The sequence below is a fragment of the Dromiciops gliroides genome, chromosome 5, assembly GCF_019393635.1.
Source record: "Dromiciops gliroides isolate mDroGli1 chromosome 5, mDroGli1.pri, whole genome shotgun sequence".
NCBI classification, from domain to species: domain Eukaryota; kingdom Metazoa; phylum Chordata; class Mammalia; order Microbiotheria; family Microbiotheriidae; genus Dromiciops; species Dromiciops gliroides.
This window is the reverse complement of record NC_057865.1, coordinates 101,721,926-101,748,938: the sequence shown is the minus strand read 5'-3', so window position 1 is coordinate 101,748,938 and position 27,013 is coordinate 101,721,926. Positions and strand designations below refer to the sequence as shown.

The 27,013-nt window shown below is 45.0% G+C and overlaps 1 protein-coding gene across 5 annotated transcripts in view; it reads left to right on the top strand.

The window, feature by feature from the left end:
- The window catches only part of CLCN1 (chloride voltage-gated channel 1), a 36,241-nt gene extending 9,529 nt beyond the window's left edge, over window positions 1–26,712 (top strand). For 2 of the 5 annotated variants that reach the window (XM_043965568.1, XM_043965570.1), the window contains 18 exons: window positions 224–301; window positions 1,507–1,585; window positions 7,197–7,322; window positions 7,636–7,720; window positions 7,928–8,029; window positions 8,469–8,553; window positions 8,810–8,959; window positions 9,801–9,870; window positions 10,075–10,185; window positions 11,424–11,637; window positions 12,674–12,810; window positions 14,114–14,361; window positions 14,820–14,919; window positions 15,197–15,276; window positions 15,488–15,526; window positions 24,199–24,303; window positions 24,502–24,588; window positions 25,200–26,712. In XM_043965568.1, coding sequence (XP_043821503.1) covers window positions 224–301; window positions 1,507–1,585; window positions 7,197–7,322; window positions 7,636–7,720; window positions 7,928–8,029; window positions 8,469–8,553; window positions 8,810–8,959; window positions 9,801–9,870; window positions 10,075–10,185; window positions 11,424–11,637; window positions 12,674–12,810; window positions 14,114–14,361; window positions 14,820–14,919; window positions 15,197–15,276; window positions 15,488–15,526; window positions 24,199–24,303; window positions 24,502–24,588; window positions 25,200–25,568 — 2,265 coding nt within the window. In that variant the 3' untranslated portion in view covers window positions 25,569–26,712. Of the gene's footprint in view, window positions 1–223; window positions 302–1,506; window positions 1,586–7,196; window positions 7,323–7,635; window positions 7,721–7,927; window positions 8,030–8,468; window positions 8,554–8,809; window positions 8,960–9,800; window positions 9,871–10,074; window positions 10,186–11,423; window positions 11,638–12,673; window positions 12,811–14,113; window positions 14,362–14,819; window positions 14,920–15,196; window positions 15,277–15,487; window positions 15,527–16,505; window positions 16,984–24,198; window positions 24,589–25,199 lie in introns of those variants that run through there. The other 3 variants (XM_043965569.1, XR_006353199.1, XM_043965571.1) reach the window with 3 other exon arrangements.
- The last annotated feature ends 301 nt before the right edge of the window (window positions 26,713–27,013 follow it).

The following is a 27,013-nucleotide window of genomic DNA, read 5'->3' as shown; positions in this document are numbered from 1 at the left end:
GATAACAGGGTAAGAGCTAGGGGAGAGCTGTGAGGGGGTGGCAGAGAGGAAAAAAGGACCTAACTGGAGTCGCACTGACAGGGGTGGGGCGTCATGAGGACACGAGGTATAATGAGAAACATGGGGAACAAGCTGACATTGGAATTCTTCGGCACCGGATAGCTGTCCAACATTAACCTCAGAACCTCTTTCTCCCTCCCTCTTCTTCATGATTCTCCCCTAGGGCCCATTTGTGCACATTGCCAGCATCTGTGCTGCTGTCCTAAGCAAGTTCATGTCTATGTTCTGCGGCGTGTATGAGGTAAGGATTGGGAGGTCGGACGAGGAAGAGGCTGGCCTGGGAAAGGGGAGTTGGGCTAGCTGCTATAATGGGGCCAGACAAATATTGGGGGGTGGGGGGAGGGAGGAAAGCATCGCCTTTGCTCTGGGCTGGCCGTGATGCTAAGTGGGGTGTTGGGGGGAGGGAGGGAGAGGCATTGCACTAACCCAGGCCTTAACCCCCAAATCCGTGGCCCTTCAAGCCATCACATCCTTCCTCTGCCCTAGCCTGTGCCTGTCCCCGTGTCTGTTCTCTCTTTTTTTGTGACCCCTTGCCATGTCACTCCCCAACAAGCCCTTTTTCTTCCCTATATTGTCCTGCCCCTTTAGAGCCCCATCCAACTTCCCTCCTCTGCTAATCCCACCCCTTGGTGGACCCTTCCCCGTGTTGGACCCCCTCCCCTCTCCTGCCCTGTCCTGCCTGCTTCTCTGTTGCAGACCGTGCCTGGGCAGCTTGATCTCCTGGTGTCAGCCTGTGCAGTGGGCGTGGGATGCTGCTTTGCGGCCCCCATCGGAGGCAAGTTTTACTTCCTCCTTTACCATGATTGCATTGCTTGAGCAAGATTTGGGGGTGGTGGTAAAAGGGATGTAGTTTTGGGAGCAGGGCATAGAGGGAGATATATTGAAGGCCTTGATTTCCATAGCAGAGGATGGGGTGAGGACAGGATTTAGCCATTCAGGGAGTAAACATGCACCTCCGGCCAGGCCTCGGCACTTCCAGCCAAAGGAGAGTATTTCCTAAGGGCCATTGTGAAGTCGCTTCCTATTTCTCATAACCCCAAGGGTGCTGGCCTATCTGAAGTCACTCCATGTCTCTCTCTAATGTCAATTCCTGTTCGGGCTGGACCTGGTTTCTCTGGGTGAAGCTAGTGGGAGGTGCTGGTTATCACAGATTAACTAACTCCTTTGTCTAGGGTTTCTGAACTTTTAGATCTTTTCCTGTTTCTGGTGGTAGACTATGAGAGGTCACTTCCTGTTTGTCAAGTTGGTTGGGGTTTTTTTCCCACCTAGGGTAGAAGGTTTCAGGGGTCATGGGGACCGATGGGGTTCCTATAACCAACCTCAGCCCCATGACTCAGGCCTCTCACTCTGCCCTGTTCCTCAGTGAATGGTGTTTTCTCAGTCTCTGTCTGTCCATCTCTCTCTCATCTCTCCTCTCCGTCCCTTTGCCTGTCTCTTCCCCAGTAGCAGCCATACTATTACGTTGATATCCTGACAGTGGGCTGTGCCGTGGGAGTTGGCTGTTGCTTTGGCACACCACTTGGAGGCAAGTGATTGATGACATACTGACCAATTTCCCCATTCCCTCTCTCACCTGAGTTTCCCACTTCCTTTCCCCTCTTCTATCACCACCAGTGTTAGGAAGTTGTACGTGTGTGTGGGGGTTGGTATGGGTGTGTGGGGGTGGGGGTGGATATAAGTGTGTATATACATAGTCTATGTGACATAGAGTGTGTATGTACATACATACCTAAAGCTGCATAGTGTACACACTAGATGTTGGCAAGGCTAAAGACCACACATCCTTTCCTATAGGGTCCCCTGGCCCATTTCCCCCCTTCCCCCCCCCCCCCCCCCCGTTCCCTGCCCCATGCTGCCCTTTGAAAGCCAACAATTCCATCCCCCTGCTTCTTGCCATAATAATTACTCTGAGAACTGCTATTATATTGCTTCTCATCTGTGGAAATTTTCCAGCGTTTTAATGACTCACACCCTCTTGCTAACAGGAAGTTCCTCTTTCTACCTAACCTCAATTCCTCTTTGCTGCAGTATAAATCTTGTTTTGTCCTCAGTAGCCAGGGAAAAGCAGCTGCTCATCGGCCTCTTTATCAGCCTTTTAAACATGCAGAGCCAGAAATGCAGTGCTCCGTTAGGTTCTTCTCAGGTACCCAGAGTCATCATCCTTCCTTATTTTCAAATATAGACATTGGTTTCTTTGGTCCTTGCCTAGATTATTTCTTTTCCTTCTCTGAAAGTTTTCACAAACAGGAACAAAACTGGATCTTCCTACCCTACTTCTGGTCAAATATTCTTTAGACTGATGGGCAGGGAGGCTTCTGCTCTGGCTTCCCAGGCAGCAGGGAATTAGAGTTGAGGTGCCAGGACTGGACCAAGTTACTTAGCCCCTCTCCTGGAAGCTCCCAAATTGCTTTGCATTTTGTTTTCAGAATTTAGGAATTTAGGTGGTCTTTGCTTAAGTGATTGAGTCATCTTAGATGAAAAGTAAAAGGTAACACTTCCTGGGAGTTCCAAAGCTGAGGTCAGCTCTCTCCCCACCTATTAGTGAGTAACTGATTAATCAATAAGGCTCAGAAAAAGAAATAAAAGCAATTCTACAAGTTTGCTCAGTGTACACACTTAGTAGTAATCAGAACCAAAGCCATCCCATTGGACAAGGGGAAAGAGATTTTATTAGACTGAGCATTTCTTTGGAAAATCATTCTTTCCAGTCAGATTTTTACTTGTAATTTCAAAGAAGAGAGGATATGACTGCAAGACAGTGATAAAACAATACCAAATTGGAGGAACAAAACAGTAGAGGGAAAAAAAGATACATATTCCCTGAGGATGAGGCATTGGACTAAGTGAATCTCTAAGGTCCCTTCCAGCTCTCACATTCTACGTCTAAAATGTCAGCAGTATGAGGCATCTTTTCCATTATGCAAATGAAATCAGTGCTTTCAGTCAAGGAGCCAGTATTCCCAAGGTTAAGATGGCTAAGGTGACCTGGATCAGGAGAGGAATGCTAAAGACAAAAGCTTCAAGAGATGACAAATATGTATTTGTGTGTGTGTGTGTGTGTGTATACACACACACACACACACACACACACATATATGTAGATAATGTGATTAATCTATGACAATTCTAATTAAAAAATACTCTCTAGGCCCATTGGTTACAGTGTTAAAGAATGAATAAAGGCTCGTGTGGGAATAATAGAATGTGAAATACCAGACAAGTACAAAGATACGGGTCATGCATTTGTGTGCCCAGGGCCTATAGACTCTTTTATACATTTTTTTTCTGGTTCAGTCTCATGATTTTATCAGTTTAGGAAACTTCAAGGAAAACCTCTCTAACAATGCAAATTTGGGATTTTTCAGCAATTTATGGCCCTAGAGAGTTTTCTGGGAGCCCCAGAGTCAATAAATGACTTAGGCTGGGGTTCACAGCCTGTGTGTGTCAGAGGGTCAGAGGTGAACCCAGATCTTCTTCACTCTGTGACTATCTCTATCCACTATGTATCATATTGTCTTTCTTAGTGCTTTGCACATGGTAAAGCCTTAAAAAAATGATCACTGAATCAAATTTGTCGTGCTAAAAACAAAATTCTATACTAAAACGGAATGTTTAATGTCCAGAGGGGACAAATTCATTCATTAAGGATCTATTTGCATTTCTGTTGTCAGCTTCAATCATTGTAATCATTAGTGTCTGTCAGTGAATCTGGATTTCCATAAGTCCCTTAGAATCCAACACTCCTGTTATCCCCACATGAGCCTTGATTCATTTTTTAGTGATTTACTGGGCCCAAAGAATATTTTTGGAATGGAGTTTGTTGGTTTGTTTTTGTAGTGGTTTTTTTAAACTGTCAAATCAGCTGAATTCCTATGAAACGAAGATATTTGCCTTTTAACAAGAACTCTTAATTTCAGCATTAGGATCTCTCTCTCCCTCTCTCCCTCTCTTTCTCCCCCTCTCCCTCCCCTCCCCCACTGGAATGAACAAGGAATGCTCTTTTCCTTCCTGTAGATTAGTACATGGCAAAGACCCAGCCCATAGGGGAGGCACAGACTGCAGCAAGCTATTCCTAGCCTATGATATTGGAGGCATGCAACTGCCAACTTTGAAAAGCAGGCTAAGGTGCCTCATGGCCCTAGAAGGAACACAGATACAGATGCCATCACTAATGCTCCAAGGAGAAGAAAATCAGACTTAGAACACACACATACACACACACACACACACACACACACACACGTCATCTCTTCAATTCTTAGGTAAAAGTGGGAGAAAAGTGACCAGATAATCCCAAATGGTGAGTGATTCCCAAACCATTTCCTATTTGTTATGCTTTGGGAGCTCATTTCTAATTATAATCGGTTTAGGCTAATGTTAAACTTAGTTTTCATGTCCTGAATGAACAAGTGACTGACAGCAGGGGCAGTGTTCCAGAATGAGCTGAGGAAAAGGATGTTGTTATCCAGGGTGGCTTGTGGACCAAATATGACCAAGGAATCAGTCAATTTACAATTAGACTGTCAAAAGTGGGCTATCCTTTGTTGCCAATAAAGGAAAGAAGAGGAACTTACTTCACTTGATTTCTCAAGAACACTATTCTGTGGCTAGACATACTGGGCAATGGCTCCCACTGTGATTGGACGGCTTAGGATCATAGGAAATTTTGAACTGGAAGGGACCTCTGAGACCATCTAGTCTAACCCTTTCATTTTACAAATAAGGAAACTGAGGCCCAGGGAGGCTAAGAGACTTACCCATGGCCACAGAACTTCCAAGTGTCAAAGACAGGCTTTCAGATCTGTTCTTCCTGACTTCAAAGCCTAATACCTTATCTACTATGCCATGCAAATTACTATCTATATTATGTCAGACCACTGACCCACCTGGAAACTGACATTTCTACCATTAGGTTCAATAGACATTTACATCCTTTTTTTTTTTCTTTTTGTGGGACAATCAGGGTTAAGTGACTTGCCCAAGGTCACACAGCTAGTAAGTGTCAAGTGTCTGAAGCTGAATTTGAACTCAGGTCCTCCCGAATCCAGGGCTGGTGCTTTATCCACTGCGCCACCTAGATGCCCCTCAATAGACTTTTGAGGCTGGAACAGACCTTATAGAAGTAACCCTCTTCTCTTGCAGATGAGGAAACTGAGGCTTAGAAAGGGAAACTTGAGCAAAGAGTAACTTGCTCACAATCACAGAGATAAGTAAACTGCAGAGCCAGGATTTTATCTTGGGTCACATTCCAGTAACTCAGATTCCAATGATCCTTCCACGGTATCAAATTGCTTTGTTAAAATCCTATTATGGGGGGGCGGGGCAGCTGGGTGGCACAGTGGATAAAGCACCAGCCCTGGATTCAGGGGACCTGAGTTCAAATCCAGCTTCAGACATTTGACACTTACTAGCTGTGTGAATTTGGGCAAGTCTCTTAACCTTCATTGCCCTGCCCCCCCAAATCCTATTATGTTGCTTGAGAAGGGATAATATATGAAGACCCTGTCCCCTTCACAAAAAATTATTTATTAGCTAGCTGTCACATGTCAGCCAGGTAGACTGAGGAAAGTCTGATGAGATGGGAGGAGATGGGCAGGGGGAGCAAAGAGGAATGAGCAGTTAAAAAGTAACTACTGTTGCTTGAAGGAACTAGGCCAAGTTAGGGGGACCTTGGGGGGTTGCTACTTGGGCACTGGTTACCAGTACAGCAGGACGCTTGGTAGCTCCTGTTTCTGAAGTGCTTTAAAATTTTACCAAGCATATTACACTCTTTCAGACTTTGCCTTCTGAATCACGAGTTTTTCTAGAGCTAATCTTCTTTCCCACCCACTCTGCTTGTCTAGGGTCTCAGTTCACCGTTTTGATAAAGATGCCCTTAAAAAGCAAAACACTAAAAAGGCCTCTTTGGTGTCTCTATTAGGAGTTTGCTTTCAATTCATCTCATCAAGGGCCTAGCATCTTCTTTCATCTTTGCCATTTATAGATTTTTTAAAAAATCCTTTCGTAGCTTCTGTATATTGCATTTTATGCCAGCAACATTAACTTATCTTGCATTTTCCCTACCAACCCTTGTGTTTTGTTTGTTTTTTGTTCCTGTCTCCACTCTTGCTAGTATTCCCAACCTGGGATTGGATAACTAATTTTTGCCTGTGAGCCCCACCTTTCTTTGTCACAGGCATGGGCTTGTCTTGTGGTATTCACCTCTCCCATACTCCTTTGACCTTGGACTTCCCTGCCAAAGAGCTTTCTTTAGCTAATTCTTGAAATGTTTTCTCCTACCCACCCCTCTTCTTCCCTTTCCACACCTCTTTTCCTTCCCTCTTCCATCCTTTCCCTTTCCCTCCCCTCCCTTCCCTTTCTTTCCCCTCCCCTCTTCCCCTTTTCACTCCTCTTATCTCCTCCATTCAGAATCTGGAACTTTCACTTTCTGGTCACCATAAATCAACCCCCCTTCATGTTTATATAAAAAGAAGGGTCTTCTAATCATTTCATCAAACTTCTGCCCTAGCAGCTGCCCTCATAGTACTTTGAATCTTGTACCTAGTGGCTGCCTTTAGTAGAATCCCCATAACTCTAGAACTCTGGCTTTATAATTCTGTTCAGGGCATGTGTGTATCTCAAAGAACTTTACCACTTCACTGGAGAATTTATCTACTTGTTTCTCTCATACCAACATGGAAACCCCCAAGGTTGGGGGAGGGGAGAAGATTGGTTGAGACAATTCTTATTCCCTCACAAGCACCATTTCTTCCTTCCTTCACACCCCCATTGCAGGACATTTTTGTGAGAAATAGTCTGGAAAATGTAAATGAATCAGGGAGAAAATGTTGGGTGCCTCTAAATGAGTGAGTGGCCCCCAGTACCTGAGTGTGGTCATGGCTATACTATATAGCTGACTTCCATCCCTCCAGAGTGTTGAAGGATGGGGCCCACAGCTGCTCTTACCCCCAAACAGGGCTATGATTTGTAGAATTTCAGCATGGCTTGGCATAGAGCTGGGAACCCCAGGGTTCAGAGGCTGCTGTTCCCTCCTCCCTCCTCAGTATCCACATTTACAGCAGAAAATCCTCAGGCTCTGGGTTGAGGTTGTCAGATTGTTTAGCCCTGGGCTGACACTGGACCCCATGACTCAATAGGAGTGCTCTTCAGCATTGAAGTTACTTCCACCTATTTTGCTGTCCGGAATTACTGGCGAGGATTCTTTGCAGCTACATTCAGTGCCTTTGTCTTCCGTGTCCTGGCTGTGTGGAACAAAGATGCTGGTAATGGGGGCGAGGGGAGGGTGGCAGGTCTGTTGGGGGCATGTACAGAACATGGATGCTGGCAATGGTGTGGGGGGTCAGTCAGAGGAAGTCTAGTGAGACATACATGTGGGACAAATGTGTTGGTAATGATGGGGGAGAGAGCAAAGAACCCATCGATCTGGGAGGTAAAGGTGATGAGGTGGGGAAATGAGGGTCTGTGGATTCTGGTATGTAAGAGGCATAAAGGGGTCAGCAAGTACCTTAGTATCCTGGACACTGACCACCTTCTGTCTCTTAAGTTGTTGTATCATCTCTCCCTGTTCCCCTACAGTTACCATCACAGCTCTGTTCAGAACCAACTTCCGAATGGATTTTCCCTTTGACCTACAAGAGCTTCCTGCCTTTGCAATCATTGGGTCAGTGTGACTAACTGGGGGAGGGAGCAAGGAGGGAGATGGTGAGAGAATAGACAGAGAAGGAGGCAGGTCAGCACAGGAGGAGCGGGGAGGGGGGCTCTGGCGGGGAGGGCCTCTAGAGGGAAGTCTGATGCCTCTTTCCTTTGGAGGCTGGGACAGGATCGCTTAAGTCATGTTCCGTCTACCTAATTTCATGTCTCCTCCCAGGATCTGCTGTGGGTTCTTGGGTGCTGTGTTTGTCTATCTGCATCGACAGGTTATGCTGGGAGTCCGAAGGAATAAGACTCTCAGCCAGTTCCTTGCTAAGCAGTGAGTCACTGCTCTCTAAAGGCCCACCTTGTAACCATACTCATTTTCTACCACCCCTCACCCCACACTAGAAGCCACTCCTTTGGTGTCTCTGGAAGGCATTACACACCTCCACAGAAGGACTTGGATTTCTATCCAGGAAGGAACTTGATATTTCAGGGTGGAGGGAGGGGGAAGGGAGGAAGGAGGCAGGGCAGATCTAAGAGACATCTCCCTCTTCCCCAATCCAGTTCCTATATAACCTCTGTCCCTTTTGAAGGCAGTTGTTTTGGGGAAGGAGAGAAACTCTTCTGTCAGGGAATTGTGATTGCAGGCTATCTCCATTTGTAATCCAGACCTTCCCAACTCCAAAGTTCTTTGATTTGGGGGGAGGGGGAGGAATTGGTTCTTGGGAGGAGGGCTGGGTTGGGGGTAACTGCCAGTTCTGTTTCCCTTGCAGCCGCTTACTGTACCCAGGGATTGTCACTTTCATCATTGCCTCATTAACCTTCCCCCCGGGGATGGGCCAGTTCATGGCTGGAGAGGTCAGCAATGAGGAAACTGGGGTAGGGCCTCTAAAGCCAGCTAAGCATATGCCCAGGATTAGGGGCTCAGGCTAGAGCTATTCTTTTTCCCAGGGGATTCCTGGACACTCATCCCAGTTATTGCCCAAGGGAAGAGTCTTCCTTGATCCTGAGTAAGAGTAGGTTAGCTCCCTGGGAGGAGGAGGTAGTTCTCAGGAGAAAGGGGCTAAATTTTTGGAGGCCCCTCCCCAACGTTGCTCTTCCCCTTCATCAATAGCTGATGCCCCGAGAAGCCATCAGTTCCTTGTTTGACAACCACACATGGGTGAAACATTCAGGTGACCCTCAGAGCCTGGGCCGTTCCTCTGTTTGGATCCATCCCCAGGTCAGCGTCATCATAGTCATCTTCCTCTTCTTTATCATGAAGGTACCATTCCTTTGTTCTTCTACCCCCTGATCACCCAACCCTCCAATCATACACAGAGTGGACCCCAAGAGCTATGGGGTAGGAGCAGAATAAAAGATGGTAGTTCAATCCAGTTTCCTGAAAGGACAGAATGTGGCAAGAGTAAGGGCTTTTGTTACCCTTTAAGGAGTAAACTGTATCAAGGCAAATGTATGATGTGTGGGAAAATTGTAAAGTACGGTTTGCTGCTTGGCAAATGACCATGTCAAATCTAAGTTGGTTATATGATCATTCACAAAGTTGTTCACACCTTAGAGCTAAGAGCATGTTCCGTGAAGTGCAGAACAGGTCTGGACAAAGACAGACCCAAAAGCTTCAATCAGTTTTTCTGTAATGAACAGAAAGGGCCATGTAAGGGCTGAGGTTAGTCTTGGGGCTATGGGGAAAGGGAAGGAACTTGGTTTCTCATATGCCTTCTCCCAGTTCCATCCCTGATTGACTGGGAAATATAGTCACATTAACTAGGGTTAGATATTGGGAAGAATTTCCTGATGGGCAACATGGGGAGGCCGAGGTATGGAGGGAAGTACAGAATTAGGGAGCAAACCCTTGAGGAGTTCCTAAATCTAGAACTTTTTTCACCTGCTCCCCCCTCCCCAATCACCTAACCATATGGATTTGAGGTAGAAATAGGAACATGTTAATTTCCTGAGAATTTAGACAGTAATTGTGACTACTAAGAATGGGAACATGTTGAGGGGAGGGAAAGGGGGAAGCTGCCAAGCTAGATCGAGGGAAAAGATTCTTAGCACTGGTGGAGGGAGCCACCCTCTCCCTGCTCTGATATCTCTGTCTGACCCAGTTCTGGATGTCCATTGTGGCCACTACTATGCCCATCCCCTGTGGGGGCTTCATGCCTGTGTTTGTGCTGGGTGAGTCCTCAAAGGGTTGCGGGAATCTGGGGTTCTGGGAGAATGATGGAAAAGTTGGGTTGGGGGTTCTGGGAATAGGGTTGAGCTTTCGGGCTCTGAGGAGGGGTTGGCGTGATTCTGGGAACTTCTGGGGTAGGGGCTTTGGATCTCCTAGCAAGACTCTAATACTCTGTCCCTCAATTAGCCTTTCCATCTCTCACCCAGGGGCAGCATTTGGGCGGCTGGTGGGAGAAATCATGGCCATGCTCTTCCCTGATGGAATCTTATTTGATGGGATCATCTATAAAATACTTCCTGGGGGCTATGCAGTAATTGGTGAGACTATTCATTCTCTCTTTCCGACCCTGCTTTCCCTACCTCCACCTCCACACACAATCAAATACTCTAAACTAAACCCAAGGGCTGTGTCATTAGCAATTAACCGCCTCCACTCTCCTCATCCAGGAACTATTATTGAACAATAATTCTCCAGCTCCTCGAACTTGGGGATTGTGTCCTAATAAGGGAGACATTCTCCACCTGTCTCCTTTGTTCTTCTAACCCAGTGACTTCACTGTCATTGGTGAGAATTTTTCTAAAGTCCCCCTACGCCATCTTTGGTGAGATTTTCCCAACTAACTTTATCCTCTAAGCCAGGAGGACACATATTTATCAGTGGGACCTCTTCCCCTTATTCTCACCCCTTTCCCATCTAAGCTTACACCTCTAGAGAGTCAGGAGACCAGAATTCAAGTTTCAGCTCAGCTACTTACTAACTTCGATCATACCAGCCGTAGATTTAGGGTTGGAAAGGACCTTCGAGATCATCCAGTCCAATCCCACCCCCCACCCCCAACATACACACACCTTTTGGCAGTTGAGTAACCTGGAGCCAAAAGAGGTTAAGTAGCTCACAAAGGCATAAGAAGCTGACCTGGAATTGGAATCCTGGTCTTATGACTCTAAATTAAGTGCTCTTCTCCCTATCCCAGGCTGTCACTAATTAAATTTGCTGGGCTTCAGTTTCCTCATATATAAAATGGAGAGGAGGAGAAGTGGATCGGACTAAATAATCACCAGTTTTCATAGTCCATGCTGCTATGGAAGTCCCCATTTGCTAAAAATCCCCTGCTTCATCAAGGCCATGCAACTTCTAGAGCTATGATGCTCCCTTTCAAAATGCCTAAGGCCAGGCCTCCCTCAAGAACACAAATACTAGCCAAGGCCTTCACAGCAGCCATGGTCACCCTTTTTTGTCCCTTATGTCCCTCCATGGTGACCAGCTAGTACCTCATAAGTCCCTGTCATATCTGCAATGATGATTCTTAACATGTCTTCCTCTTTCCCCAATATCATTTTCTCATAATGTTCCACTTCTCTGTGCCTCCTATCAGTGTTCATTTGCATGTCTTCTTTGTGTCCTACACTTGCAGTACACTCCTCATACTCTCCAAGTGACCTATGGTGTAGCTTCCCCTGCTGAGGGGTAGGGGCAGAAGGGAGGATTGATGCCATGCTCTTCAGAGAGTTGGCAGCATTGACCAACACGGTACGACTCTATGTTCCTCATCCAGGGGCAGCGGCACTTACCGGTGCAGTATCTCACACAGTTTCCACAGCAGTAATCTGCTTTGAGCTGACTGGCCAGATTGCCCATATCCTGCCCATGATGGTGGCTGTGATCCTAGCCAACATGGTAGCCCAAAGCCTACAGCCCTCACTCTATGACAGCATCATCCAGGTCAAGAAGCTGCCATATTTACCTGATCTAGGCTGGAACCAGCTCAGGTCAGGAAGAATAACTAAGCTGGGTGTGGAGGGGTGGAGGTGGGACAGAGGAGGGAGGAAGACAGAGGGGAAACTGAGGGTAGGTGAGGAATCCTTCCTGTCCAGTCAATCTTGGTTGGAATTAGATTAGGTCTGGGACAGAGAAAATGATTTCCTTATCATTGGGGACATAGAACATGCGGGATTCTGAAGCAGAAGAGAATAAAAGCAGTTCCTTGTGCTCTGCACAGCAGAGTCCCAAGAGTGGTTTCATCAGGACTTTGGGGTCTCCAGGAACAGCTGAGCAGAGCGGCAGCTTCACTGTTTTGTGAAAACTAGGGTCTAAGAGGAAGGAGGTTGGCCTGTAGGTGGTGGTGGTGGTGGGGAAATGCATAGCAGTAGTTAGTGGAGGGAATTCAGGGGAGAGATAAGTTGATGCTTGAAAGTACAGAATGACTATGGGGACCCTAGTGTTTGGTCCACAGTCTTTCTTCCTTTGTGTTATCATTGTGATTCATAGGGAAGCTAGCTCAGCTGTCTGTTTGTTGCTGTTCAGTTGTTTCAGCTGTGTCTGACCCTGGGGACCCCATTTAGTGTTTTCTTGGCAGAGATTCTGGAGTGGTTTGCCATTTCATTCTCCAGCCCATTTTACAGATGAGGAAACTGAGGCAAACAGGGTGAAGTGACTTGTCCAGAGTCACATAGCTAGTGTCTGAGGCCAGATTTGATTCCTGATTCTAGGCCCACTGTGCTTATACTTAGGCTTCGTCCTGGGCTCATGCTGCTCTAGAGCTCACATATGCATGTACAAGACTTAGGGAAGTAAATGTTGGCAAGAGCTGTGATCAGATCCACCCTAGTGCTATTACTCTGTACTTGCTGAGTTGATTTCTCATTTTCTCACTCAGGAGAAGAGTGCCCAGTTCTTGCATTCTTATGTTGGTAAAGCTCTTTGGAGGAAGAGGAGAAATAACATTAGGAAAGGCATCTGGTAGACTGGACATGGGAACTTGACAGTCGGGGACATAGAGCTCACTCATTATACCCTCTTCTTTAGCAGCAAATACACAATCTTCGTTGAGGACATTATGGTACGTGAGGTGAAGTTTGTTTCAGCCTCCTGCACTTACCGGGACTTGCGAGCCCTCCTTCAGGCCACTACTGTCAAGACCTTACCATTAGTAGACTCCACAGGTCAGTGGGAAAAAAAGAGGCATATTCCTAAAGGAAGAACTGGGCTGGGAGGATGCATTCAGAGAACACTCCTTATAATGGAAGAGACGTGGCTTCTCCTTGTGGAATTCCTCAAATTAATGAGGCGAGCTCCCCAAATTTGGGGAGAAAAGTCTAAAGCTAGGGTATAATATAAACACCATTTTTAATAATAAACACAAGAGTCAGGAGGACCTGAGTTCAAATCTGGCCTTAGACACTTACTTGCTATGTGACCCTGGGCAAGTCACTTAACCCTTGTTGCCTCCTTAAAAAAAAAAAAAAAGAAGGAATATAAGCTCCTTGAGAGCAGGTATTATTTAAAAAAAAGAAGATAGGCAGTATTATGCAGTGGAAACTTTGCTGAATTACACATCAGAGGGCCTAGGTCCATGTAAATTCCAACTCCATATGACATTGGACAAGACATTGAAGATTTTTAGGATTAAGTTCCATATTTGTAAAATGAGGGGGTTGGACTAGATCACCTCTGAGATCTCTTCCAGCTCTAAAGCCATGATTCTAAAATTCTAAAAATATACATCCATAATTCTGCTGTCTTCCCAAAGTCTGAATTCATCATAAGTGTCTTCTAATTGGTGACTTGACATTTGTCTTGCCGATAGACCCCATTTTATTATTTTTTTTAAATAAACTTTATCAATATGTTTTGTTCTTTATAGCACCAGAATTTCTCCCAGGATCTCTCCTTCTTCCCAGAGAGCCATTCTTATAACAAAGATCCTGGTTTTTTTATTTAAAGAAAGGAAAGAATAAAAAAATCTGAAAATATATGCAATGTGCCACACCCATCAACCTTAGGTGTCTTCAAAGGAATGGAGATGGGGTCCTCATATCTATTCTTCAGGGGCTATGCTTGTTCTGGGTAATTTTCCAACATTCAATTTGGATTGTTTTGTGGTGGTTCTTTCTATTGACATCGTTGTAGCCATTGCATATATTGTTTATAGACCACGGACATCCAACTTTCAAAGTGTGTGGACATCTTATACCAATGAAAATGAGGGTGAAATAAAATTGAGGCCTACAGAGGCATTCAAGTGGCAGAGCTATGATTCAAAGACCTTCTGGTCTATCCAAATCAGGTGCATTTTTCACTATGGTATGCACCAGAGTTGGCTGGGATTAAGCAGGAAAGTTATTGGACCTGGGTTTTTTCTTTAGGAGGGAAGGGACATAACTAGGCTCATGAGAGTGGCCGCTGGGCCTCCTTAGCTTTTAACATTGCTGGACTTACGGAGGACCTCCTGGTGATCTCCCCTAGACTCAATGATCTTGCTGGGCTCGGTGGAGCGATCAGAACTGCAATCCCTACTTCAGCGTCACTTGAGCCCTGAGCGGAGATTGCGGGAAGCCCAGGAGATGGCAAGGAAGTTGGCAGAACTGCCCTTCAATGGGCAGGTGAAGCAGGCATGTCAGGAACTCCCCCAGAACCCTTCGGCACATGGACGACCACAGTCCTTTGCCTTTGTAGATGAGGATGAAGATGAGGACATCACTGGAAGGACAGAGGTGATCTAACTGGAAAGGTATAGAGGAAGAATAGGGAGATGAGGGTGACAAAGGGAAATCAGTCTTCAGGGCCAAAGAAGTAGGATTGGGGTGAGGGGATATAGAAATCAGAGAAAGGGTGATTATAGGGTGGAAGGGAGAAGGGGAGGGAGAGACAGGAGAGAGAGAGAGAGAGAGAGAGAGAGAGAGAGAGAGAGAGAGAGAGAGAGAGAGAGAGAGAGAGAGAGAGAGAGAGAAGAGAGAGATTCTCTAGAACTAGGGCCTGGAAGAGAGGAATTTCTGAGACTGAATATTCATCAAAAGATTAGGTTGGAGGTGGTGGCAAGAGGTCTAAGTGCAGAGGGATACAAGAAAGACAGGGGGAAAATGTGGGACCTAGGCATGAATAGATTGATTAAGATCCATTTAGGGGGGGTAGGGCGCCTCCCTACTGGAACTGACTCTGCTGTTTCTTACAGTTGCCTCCTTCTCACCATTTATCTGCTCCATTGCCCCCTGAGGAGCCCAATGGGCCCTTGCCCCAACGTAAACTTCAACCAGAAGCACAGGATGCTACAAGTAAGGACCAACTCTCTCCTAATTCTACCTTCCTGGGGCTACCCCCAACCTCTTCCACTTGCCCCAGTGGGAATTCTGCCATGGAGTATTCCTGTGTGTGGCCATCAGGGAAATCCTCAGGGAATAAGAAAGGGGTGTCCAGAACAGAGGGAGTGACTGTAAGAGAAGGCCATGTGTAATCATTGTCTGGAAGGATGCTAGGTCCTCTGGGGGAAAGCCCCAGGAAGGGTATCAGACATTCCCTCCTGCTCTGGCCCACCTGACTCCTTCTATTAAGGACGAAGGTTTCCCATCCTCCGGTTCCTGCTCCGCTGTTTACTGGGAAATGGCTTCCACACCAAGAAGAGGACACTTCAGGTAAGGGAAATGTCTGAGGGACATCCTGGGAGGGGATCTCAGGGATCAGGACAGCTCCATAGAAGGGGGCGGGGGTGCCCTTGGGGGGAGTAGTATTGTCCCTCAGGAGAGAGGGTGCTGTGACCTTGAGGTGGGGACAGGTGGCACTTATCTTGGCTAGGTGGCACTCTGGGGCTAGAGGGGACAGTGACCCCAAATTTGACTCTTCCAGGATCCCATCAACTTAGTGGACAACATGCCACCTGAGGAGGTAAGTATGGCATATGGGTATGCATTGGATGAGCAGGGATGTGGGGAGGAATCGTTTGTGAGGGCTAAGAAGTAAGGCAGAAACCATTAGGGTGAAGGTTAAGGCAAGTCTGTCAAGCAGGAGATCTGTGTTTTGGATTCTACCGTCACTGTCTGAGTGACATTAGCCACCTAACCTCCCTGTGATTGATTTTCTTTTATTTAAAACAACTGCCTTACTTGTTATGGACTCAGGAAATCCTTCTGATGATATTCGATGCCCAGAGAGACCTCTCTCAGCTCCAGGGCTAATCTCCTACTTTGTTCTCTTTGGAGAGCCCCAGGGCTTGGCTGGCTGACTGCCATGGTCCATTGCCACCCAAGCTCTCTTTGTTGACTCATCCCTCAGGTAATCCCTTGGGGAGTGATTTTCAGGAATGCTATCACTACAGTTTTAAAAGAGGGAAAAAAACCCACCCCACTTTACACATGCATCCACACAGAGAGAGTAATGAAAGCATACTATTCTTCACCCACATCACAAGAGGGTCCTCTTCTGGCACTTCTCAGCATTTATTTTATGGATCAAAGGTGATGATAGATGTGAAAGGCCTTTCTTTGCAAATTTAAAATTCTCTGCAACCAAAGGTGAGGTATTAGGAGGGGATGGGAGGAACAGGAGAGCTGGAGAGAGAGGCAAGCTTCCATTGGCATAGGGAGCTGTCTGAAGGGGAGATGAGGGACAAAGATGTGTAGACCCATTGTTTGTAAGGGCACTGGATTGTAGAGTTAGGCCTTAGAAGTCATCAAGTCCGACCCCCTTCTTCTTCTTCCTTTTTTTTAAAAATAAGCAAATAGTTCTTTTATTGCTGAGGGAGTTAGAATTGGGATTCCAAGCTTTACCTAACAACTTTCCCTCAGAAAATAAAATTAAAGTGTCCAGATATGCCCCATTCCCATGATAAAATTAACATAAAACTTTGTCTTTCTTCCCATGGCAGTGAGGAACTCATTCTGGCCATATGGGAGGACAGACAGGATGCCTGTGAAGGGGAGGGGACTGGTCTGGGGAAGACCTGGATAAGTACCCTCTGTGGCACAAGGGAAGATTGTGAAGTGTAAAGAGGATTTCCTTTTTACTTTTGGAGACATGGAAGCCTGGACCAAGGAACCCTTCCTTTTCAGGCAGCTCATGTGGGTCAATTCACTCATTTTACAGATGAGGAAACTGAGGCCTAGAGAGGTCAGGTGACTTATTCAGAACCACTCAGCTAATGGGTATTTGAGGCAGGATTCAAACCCAGGCCTTTCTTATCGCAAGTCCACTGGGTATGCTGAGGTGATTCTGAGATTGTAGCAGGGAAAGCGTGGAGGCCATAGATAGGCAGTTAGGTAAGAGCTTACAGTCTAGAGATTATCTGCAAGGACCACCAGCTCTACCTCTAGGAGCCTAAGAACAGAGTCTCAGAGTCTTAATATATGAAAAAAACTATGGGACGGGAAGAAGGGTCGGAGTTTTGTTAATCACTAGGGGTCCTTTGGAGGTGGGAAGGTGGAACTCTGCCTAGATGGAATCAAATCCTATAGAGTTCTAACCAATGCACACCTTATCTAGACCCAAATGTACTGTAGATGCTAATAACTTAGACACCAAAAGAGCTGTGTTTAAATTAAAATTTGTTGGGGGCGGGGAAGGAGAACCAGAATGACAAAATCTCAGCTTCAGGAAGGTCCATAAAGTTCATCTAGTCTAAACCTTCAATAAAAACCTCGTCTCCAATATGGCCCATCATCCAGCCTTTACTTTACCAAAGAGGGGGGACCCACCACCTCCTATGGCAGCCCATTCCTTCGGTTTACATTTGTCTCTGTACTGCTTCTACCCATCGTTCTATGGGCCTTTCTTGTCTTGTGGGTCCTAGCTCTCTTACAGTTGAAATCCATTCAAAAACTGAAAGACAACTACCCACTTCCCCCTGTTTCTCTTCTCTAGGTTAAAAATACCCAGCACAAACTCCCGGTCATCTTCCTCTAGATGGTGTCTAGCTTATTAGTATCCTTCAAGTAACGCAACCACTGCATGCAGCGTATGCTGCAAACCATAAAGAGCTATGTCAATGTTAGTTATTGTTATTCTATATAACTAAGTACAGTGAGTAAGAAAGTTGGACCCATGAGTCAGGAAGACCTGGATTTAAAAGCCTGCCTCAGATAGGTGTACTAGCTGTGTGAGCCTGGGTAAAATCACTTTACCACTCTTAGACTCAGTTTCCTCATCTGAAAAATGGGGATAATAATAGCACCTATCTCCCCAAATTGTTGTGAAGATCAAATGAGATAACAATATATGTAAAGAACTTTGTAAACTAAAGTGCTTTGTAAATGTGAGCAATTATCATTAGGAGTATTAGTTTCCTAAAACGGGGTGCCCAAACTGAACACAATACTATAGATGTATTCTGATTAGGGCAGAGTACAGCGGTACTATAATTATGCCAACCCTTAACACTATGTCTCTTTTAATGAAGTACTAATGAGTGCAGAAGAGCAGAAATCTGAGACAGACAAACGATTTGCTATGATGGCCAGCCAATGAGTTGGACAATTGTGACATGGCAGGAAATAACCCCAGAATCACAGATTAATAATAACAATAACAATGCCTACATTTATTCAGTACCTTAAGGTTTGCAGAGTGCTTTCGGTATGTCCTTTGTAGTTCACAATAAACCTGTGAAGATCTAAGATTTGGAGGGTATCATAGAGATCTTCTGGTCCAACTTCTTTAATTTACAGATAAAGAAGACTAGAGGGACAGCTAGGCGGCTCAGTGGATAGAGCACCAGCCCTGGATTCAGGAGGACCTGAGTTCAAATTTGCCCTCAGACACTTAACACTTACTAGCTGTGTGACCCTGGGCAAGTCACTTAACCCCAATTGCCCAGCAAAAAAAAAAAAAAAGAAGAAGAAGACTAGGCCCAGAGAGTTTAAGTGAATTTCTCTAGATCACACAGCCTTCAGACTCCAAGGCCAGTCTTTTTCCAGCGTGTGAAAAGCTTGAATAATTTGAATATAGACCAAAGCAGGTCACTTAGCTCTCAGGCTTGATGTTGCTTTGTCTCTCAGGGGGAAGACTCTAAAACGAAAGCTACTATTATTATTGTAGGATGCAATAAAATACAGTGGCTAGTACAATAGTCTTTTGCTCATAGTCATTCTATATAATGGGATCTTCTATTAGGGAATCACACACTTGGCATAAGACCAGATTCTTGTACATTATTCCCTGTACTTACAGCTAATTCAATTAATTCAGATTCTATTTATAGCACTACCCATTTCTAGAAGTCTATTAGATCATTTTTTGGGTAGCTGGGTCAAGGAATAGACAGGTGAGGTCAATGTCCCTGAGAGGGTCATAGCTCCCTTCTATTCCTCCATCTCACCTTGTCCACACACCATCACCACTCTTTCTTGTTACTTAGCACAACCCATTCTTGAAATACTTGGGATGCTCCTTCTAGTGGGAATAGGGCAGCTGCTACCCATAGCCCTAATTCAAGCCCTGTGCACATCGCTGATGCCAAGCAACAAAAGTAAACACCGGTTTGCTTGAGCATATCTTGGAATAGCTTCTGGGAAAGTAATTTTGCCAGTCCAGAGAAAACTCATGGGCCTCACTGACATATTACTAATCTTGCTAGTAGTATGGTACTTAGCATGATGATTATCCAATTGCCTAGCCCCAAAGTGACTGAAAAGATAAGAATGGCACAAAATACCAACTAGATGTCCAGGGATCTTTGAAAATAGGTAAACTGATATCATGAACTGACTGTAAAAGAATAGGATAGGAAAATATTTATGATAGTCTAAACTTTCATTGCTAGGCTTTTTTTTTATAATGGCCATTTTTCAGTTCCAGTCAAAAATGTCCCCATTTGTCTTCCAAATTAATTTTTCTTATTTTAATGTACTATCTTTCTCAAGCCGTTTTGACTGACTACAAGCTACAGCTTGTTATAGCTTTTGAAGGTCTACAAAGTGTTTTATGGACAAAAGCCCTGTGAGATATATGGTGCAAATAATAATACCTCCAACTTAGAGAGAAGGAAGACCAGAACTCAGAGAGGTTTAAATCGACTTGCCCTGGTTAATACTAGCAAGTGTTGAAACTGTAACTCAAATAATTTGTCATGGCTAAAGACTAGGGGTCTTTCCAATTAGACCAGGCTGTTCTATTACTGTTGCGTTTTATTTGGTTCAGGAAGATCTAAGATTGTGGGGAGCTGGAAAAATCAGGCCAGGTAATAATAAAGGGGGACTTGAATTACCCAAACACAGCCTGGTGGAACACCTCACCAGGAGGGGATGTGAGCTGAGGCTTTTGGACAGAACAAATGATGGTTTACAGGGAGAAGCAATCCTAGAATCCACTTATATATTGGACTTGATCCTGAATAGTGAACAAGAACTGGGGCAGGAGGTAACTGTAGGTGAGTGATAATAGCACAATGGAATTCAACATCCTGGTGAGAGACAGAATGATTAAAAAAAATCTATCTTTCAGTTATTCAGTTTTAGAAAAAAAAAGGAACTATGACAAAATTCAGGCAATAGGAAAAAATGGAAAAGGAAGAGTTTAAAAAGGTAACCTACAGGAAACATGGATTCTATTGTTTAAAAATAGTTTCTTGGAAGCCCACAATAAATAGGTTTGAGAATCAAAATATCATGTTTAGTTTGGGAGAGGGGTGGACCATGGATGACTAATGAGAAAAGACATTTTCCCCTAAAGAATAAACTCAAGGGAGGAGAATAGTTCCATATTTGGATGGAGTGGCAAGCCAATATATAATGGCTTCTAGAATTACCTCTCTGAAGCCATCATCAGGCCTGAACTAGAAAAACAGCAGGCCCAAACAGAATTGAGGAACACTTTTCAAATGACTAAAAAAACCAATACCAGACCCCTTGAGATACTATTTATAAAGTGCTTAGCAAAATGCCTGGCATGTAGCAGCAGCTTAATGAAAGCTTGTTCCCCTTGCCACCTTCCTCCCTTTGAATAACCTAAAGAAAAGAAGCCTAGGAGAGAGTGGGACAGCTCAGTGATCGCAATGCAGAAGGTTTACCAATAGGTGACGGAAGGTAGTAGATAGAGAAAGAATTCTTAACAGGTAGATTTTCTTCAAGAAAATGTTAGGGAGATTCCCATTCTCAAAATGACTCTTGAAAGGGACAGATTGGAGGGATTCTAGCAAATAGTTAAAATGCAAAAGCTATCACTGACAAAATTAGCAAGTAAGGAGACAGGTAATCACAGGGACCATAGGACAACTTCCATAAGGATTTTGAAAGCTTCCATCATCAGTTACCAGGGATCAGTTCTATAGCCAGTCTTATTCCACATTTTAATAATTGATCTGGACAGCTAAGTGTGCAGAGAACTACAAGATTGTAGGTGACGATGTCTAGCACTTATATATCATTTTAAGGTTTTAAAAATGCTGTACAAATATTACCTGATTTTATCTTCACAACAATGCTGGGAGGTAAGTGCTATTGATATCTTATTTTATAGTTGAGGAAACTGAGGCAGACAGGTTAAATGACTTCCCAAGGTCACACAGCTAGGAAGTGTCTAAGGCAGGATTTGAAGGTCTTCTGACTCTGTTTTTAGCTTTATCCACTGAACAATTGAACTGCAGAGGACATTAAACTTTTGGGTTTTTTGCGGTTTTTTTGGTGAGGCAATTGGGGCTAAGTGACTTGCCCAGGGTCACACAGCTACTAAGTGTTAAGTGTCTGAGGTTGGATTTGAACTCAGATCCTCCTGAACCCAGGGCCGGTGCTCTATCCACTGTGCCACCTAGCTGTCCCGACTTTAAGCTTTTTAAAGTAGTAGAAAAAATGATAGATTTAGGATGTTTAAGCCAGAAGAGATCTTTGACATCATTTAGTTCCATCTTCTTGGGCACTTAGGTGGTGCAGTGGATAAAGTACCCAGCCTGAAGTCAGAAAGAATTATCTTCCTGAGTTCAAATCCAGCCTCAGACACTCACTAGCTGTGACCCTGAGCAAGTCACTTAACTCTGTTTGCCTGTTTCCTAATCTATGAAATGAGCTGGAGAAGGAAATGGCAAACCACTCCAGTATCTCTGCCAAGAAAACCCAAAATGGGGTCGCAAAGAGTCAGGCACAACTGAAATGACTGAACAACAACAAAAGTTTCATCTTCTTACTTTCCAAAGTCATGCAGTTACCTAATGGCAGAGCAATGACTAAACCCCAAGTCATCTTCCTTGAATTCTCATGCTCTTTGTATTATTCTATGCTGCTTCATTGTCCTTACACTTATGAGGTACTGCTTAGTGTACTTTCTTAAGGAGTCATGGATATTTCTTTGGGGGATGTTACTGTGCCACAAAACATATGGTGCACAACACTAGGCAATAGGTCATTTGCCACCTTCATCCCTCTCCTCCTTGGTTCCTAAGGATACAATGCCTTACTCATGGATTCATGTTACAAATATTTGGTGAGTCCTTGGATGGATGTTGAATTACTGCCTGGAATCTCATGTGCACTTCTGGTTGACACACTGCAAGACAGACATCCTAGAAGGGACAGACCTGAGAGGCCTACTTCCAGTCTATAATTCTTCCATTGGAAAAGAAGACTTAGAGATGATACAATACAAATCTTGTTAAATCATAAAGGAAACAGACAAGATGGCATTCTCCTGGGGCGCATCTGAGCAGGGAATTTCCTTTAGTGTGTGAGTCGGACTAGATTGCCACCAAGTTCTCTTCCAGCTCTCAAATGCTGTGTTTCCGGGTGAACATGGCCTTGTTTAATAAGTCCTTGTGTAGACTAAATATTGGGGGCATCCCCAGAAACTTGAAAGAGGTTGTTTGGGACACACAATATGACATCTGATCATGTGGATCATGTGATCTCAGTGGATCACAAACGTCAGGAGTTCCTTACCCCTATTAAATACTACTAGCTGTTTGTAGGGTTTGAGAAACATACATGTTTATTTATATGTGTGTATGTATGTATGTGTGTGTATACACGCTCTATATTTATAGTCATACATAGACCTTATAATTTTCTCTTATACATACGTATACAATGCATATACACATTCTATATTCATATTCCTATATAAACATCCTAAATTTCTCCCATACATATGTACACATCTTCACATATACATGTATATACACACATTTTATATTTTTATATATATGCCAATTTTCTCTTATATGGGTGTATATACATTATATGTTTCTATTCCTATATATACATTCTAATTTTCTCCTATACATATGTGTATGCGTGTTATACACCCGAATGTATATACACATTCTATATTTATATATACATTCTAATTTTCTGTGTGTGTATGTACGCATGCATGCGCGCACACATGCGCACGCGTGCGCGCACACACATCCAGCCTACAATTTCATTGTTTTAGAAAACTCCCTCTGTCAATGTAGGTCAGCACCTGCTCTGTAACATACGGTCTTAAAGAGTTCCCAGGTTCTCTTAGAGGCTACTAAAGTTCCTGGGTTGCAGAGTCAATATATGTCTGAAGTGAGACCTAAATCCAGGTGATTCTGACCCAAAAGTCACAACTCTCCACTACTTCCCACTGCCCTGTTTCAATTAAACTCGTAGGCAGATCCATGATAAATAATCTAACATAAGGAAGAAGCACAATCTAACAGCTTTCTGTTCCACATACACACATAGGTTACTGTCAGAGACATAAGAATGCTGGGCTAGAACAAAGGGTGTCCCAGCATGTCAGTCCTTCTGTTTTTAGGAGACAGCTTAGGAGAAGTCTGTGAGAGTGTTGTGTTTGTTTTCCTTCAGATCATAGATCTAGAATTAGGAGGGACTTTAGAGATCATCTCATCCAAGCTCCTCATGCTATGGATGAGAAAACTGCCCAACATCACACAGGTAGGAAATGGCAGAGACAGAATTCAGACTTCCAGGTCTTCTGATTCTAAGACCATTACTCTTTTTGCTTCCCCACCATGACAAAACAGGTTCTAGGGGTTGGAAGGGACTCTGTAGAGGTATAAAATGGGTAACCAGATGTGAGGATGGCAGAGGAGAGAGGAAATTGGCATCCTATTAAGCACCTACTATGTGCCAGGCACTGTAGTAAGCCCTTTCTTTATATATATATATATATATATATATATATATATATATATATATATATATATGTATGTATATATGTATGTGTGTGTGTGTGTGTGTGTGTGTATATATATATATATATATATATATAAAATTTGAGCTGCACAACAACCCATGAGGCAGATTTTATTATTATCCCCATTTACAGTTGAGGAAGCTAAGGTGAATGGAGGTTAAGTGACTTGACAAGGGTTACACAGTTAGGAGGTGTCTGAGACTGGGTTTGAACTCAGGTCTCCCTGACTCTAGTTCAGTGCCCTATCTACTGAGACACCTAGCTGCCTCTAGGCAAGAAGGGAAGGTAGTATTTTTCTTGGAGGGTCTTGATGGTGATGGTTGTGTGAGATAGGAAGCTGGGGCCAGGAAAGCTCTTTGTGGGATAGATCAGGGAGCTCTGTGGCAATCAGAGTTGTGTCCAGTTGGCTATGGTGACTCTCTGACATCCTCTTCTCCTTCCTGACCCTACAGATTGAGGCTTGGGAGCAAGAGCAGCTGAACCAGCCTGTCTGTTTTGATTACTGCTGCATAGACCCCTCTCCATTCCAGCTGGTGGAGCGGACAACCCTGCATAAAGTGAAACCCTAATATCTCCCTTCTTTCCTTGGTTCCCAATGTGATTTCTCAACCCTCGATGAAAATAGCAGGAGCATTCATTTGGAAGGGGAGGAGGGAGGTGCAGGCAAACTGGGAAAGCTTTGGAGTCTTTGGTGGGAGGGGTAGAGGGCTGCCATTCTAGTGGTTTGACCCTGATTCTCCTATCCTTCCACCCAGACTCACACACTCTTCTCACTGCTTGGCCTCCATCTTGCCTATGTGACCAGCATGGGGAAACTCCGAGGTGTACTGGCTTTGGAAGAGGTAATGGTCATGTGTATTCCATATCCTTCTGAAAGGGATGAGGCGCAGAAGCTGGGTTGGGGGACATAAAGCAGTGGGTGCTGAGGACAGATGAGGTGCCAATGCTCTACCAAGTTCCTTTAGGCGTATTCACTTGATTTTTCCTCCATACCTTCTCAGGGAGCCTAATCTCTCTTCCCTTCCAATGATGAGATCTGGACTCCTGATACTCTCACTCCCGTTGTATGGCCATGGTCCTGAATGGTACAGAGTTGCTCATTCTAGATATACTCTGACATGTGCATAGCACAATGGTTGGGGAGAAGACATAGGTCCCAGCTTCAGTCACGGGGGAAGGGAGAAAGGGAATGATGATGGGTGATGGGGAGGAATTCTATTAATTAGGGAAGGGGTAAAAGGAAAGAGTGTAGGTCAGGAGTATTGGCCAGTATGCTTCATTCCTCTTTCCATGACTTGCTCTTGATGTTATCTCCCTGGATTTCTGTCCTGTTGGTCTCTATCTTACTGTTATTTTTTTCTCTTTCTTCCCATTTCCCTTTCCCTGTCACTACTCTTCCATCCACCTGTTTTTCCTTGCCCTTTCCCCTCTCTCATATCCTACCACTCTCCAGTTACAGAAAGCCATTGAAGGGCACACCAAGTCAGGAGTCCAGCTGAGACCCCCACTCGCCAGTTTCCGGAACACTACTACTACTCGAAAGAACCCCGAGGGCCCACTCCCACCCTTGGATGGTTGGAGCCTTCCAGAAGACAGTCCTGGGGTTGGTGAGATAGAAGGGATGGTTCCAGTCTATCCTGAACCTCCAGAGTCACCCTCCCCTATCCCCCCTGCCTCACTGGTCCCACCCCCTGCAGAGGGGGAGCTAGAGGAGCTGGAGCTAGGGGGAACCTCTGGGCCGGATGAGGATCTGGCTGACATTTTACAAGGCCCCAGCCTTCGATCCACTGATGAAGAGGATGAGGATGAACTTACCCTTTGATACCTAACCCAGTTATCTCCCCATTCGTAATGGAGCGAAGCCCTTAAGGAAGGGCCCTGTGTTCTCAAAGGAAGGAGTCAGAACCTGGTCAGGGAATAACCATGATCGCTGCCCCAGTCACTTGATTCCTGACTAGCTGGTCTTGGTCCCCAGATCTTCATATCCTCCCCTCCCCACATCTGCCTGTGCTTCAGTTCCCTTGAGGCCAGGCTCTGGGGGCCTGGAATGGTAGAGATTCTTTCAAGGAATTAGGGAGAGGGGCCACCTTTGGGATCCCCTCAATAAACCTACAAACTGCAGAATCCCATCTGTTGTTAGTGCCTTCCTGATGCCCCCATTATCTTTGCCCTTGATCCCGTCTGCTTCCCACTGGGATCCAATGTGGGATGGGGCATTTTATATGAGGGATAGGTTAAAGAAAGAGCAAGGATCTTGGCAGGGAGTGTAAACTGGGAGGGAATTAACTAGCTCTCAGGGGAGGAAAGAGGGATAACACTCAAAAATTTACTGAGGCCCTCTAATCAAGACCGTCCCTAGGGGAGTGCAAAGCAGACCACACTGGGTGCCAACACTTTTTATTCAGATGAAATTTGGTTAAAAACCAATGTCAAGGACAGCCTTGAAGAAGAAAACTATGCCACAAAAGGGCTATATGCAATACAAGGGGGGGACGTGTGTAGAAGTGGGGAGGAGGCTGTTGTTGCCAGGCAGCCAGCACCAGTGCCCCCAGTCATGTGCCCAAGCTTCATGGTTTTTGTTGTTGTTGTTTTTAAGCACCAGCTGGTACAGCCACCACTTTCTCCCCCACCCACAGCCTCTTTGCAGCATCAGCTGCCTAGTCCCCCCTAACATCTTCCTTGGGCAGAGAACAGGGTAGTCACCTCAATTTGCCACATCCCAAAGATATCTTAGAGGGTCGTCCATTTGTTTTCCTTTATATTGGAAACCACCCAGCCTGGCTGGGGAGCTGCTGCATATTGGAGCCAGAAAGGAATTCAAACCCCTTCCAGCCCAATCCCCTCCCACCAACCCCATTTTTCAAATGAAAAAAAAAAAAAAACAAAAAAACAGAGGCTAAAGAGATTAAATGATTTTCCTAAAGTCACACAGCTCTTCTTAATGTCTGGGATATCTAGAGAAGCTGTCCCAGATGCCCTTGCTTTCAGCTCCCCTTCTCAGTTTGACGGTCCAGTTGTTCCCCTTCCTCAGCTGGTGGCTTCTCTCAGTCTCACCCCACCCTTGCCAAATAAGACACAGCCAGAGTCAAAATAGGAGACCACATCCTGTTTAGTGCCAGTGAACATGACCCCTGGCCCGCCCCCAGCATTACTCCCTGTACCTCCCTAGTACAGAGAAGGGGATGCAAAATGCAGCCTCCTCTCCCTAAGGGAGAGGGGGCTGAGGTGGGAATTGGGAAGACAGAGGGTAGGCTATCCACTCCTACC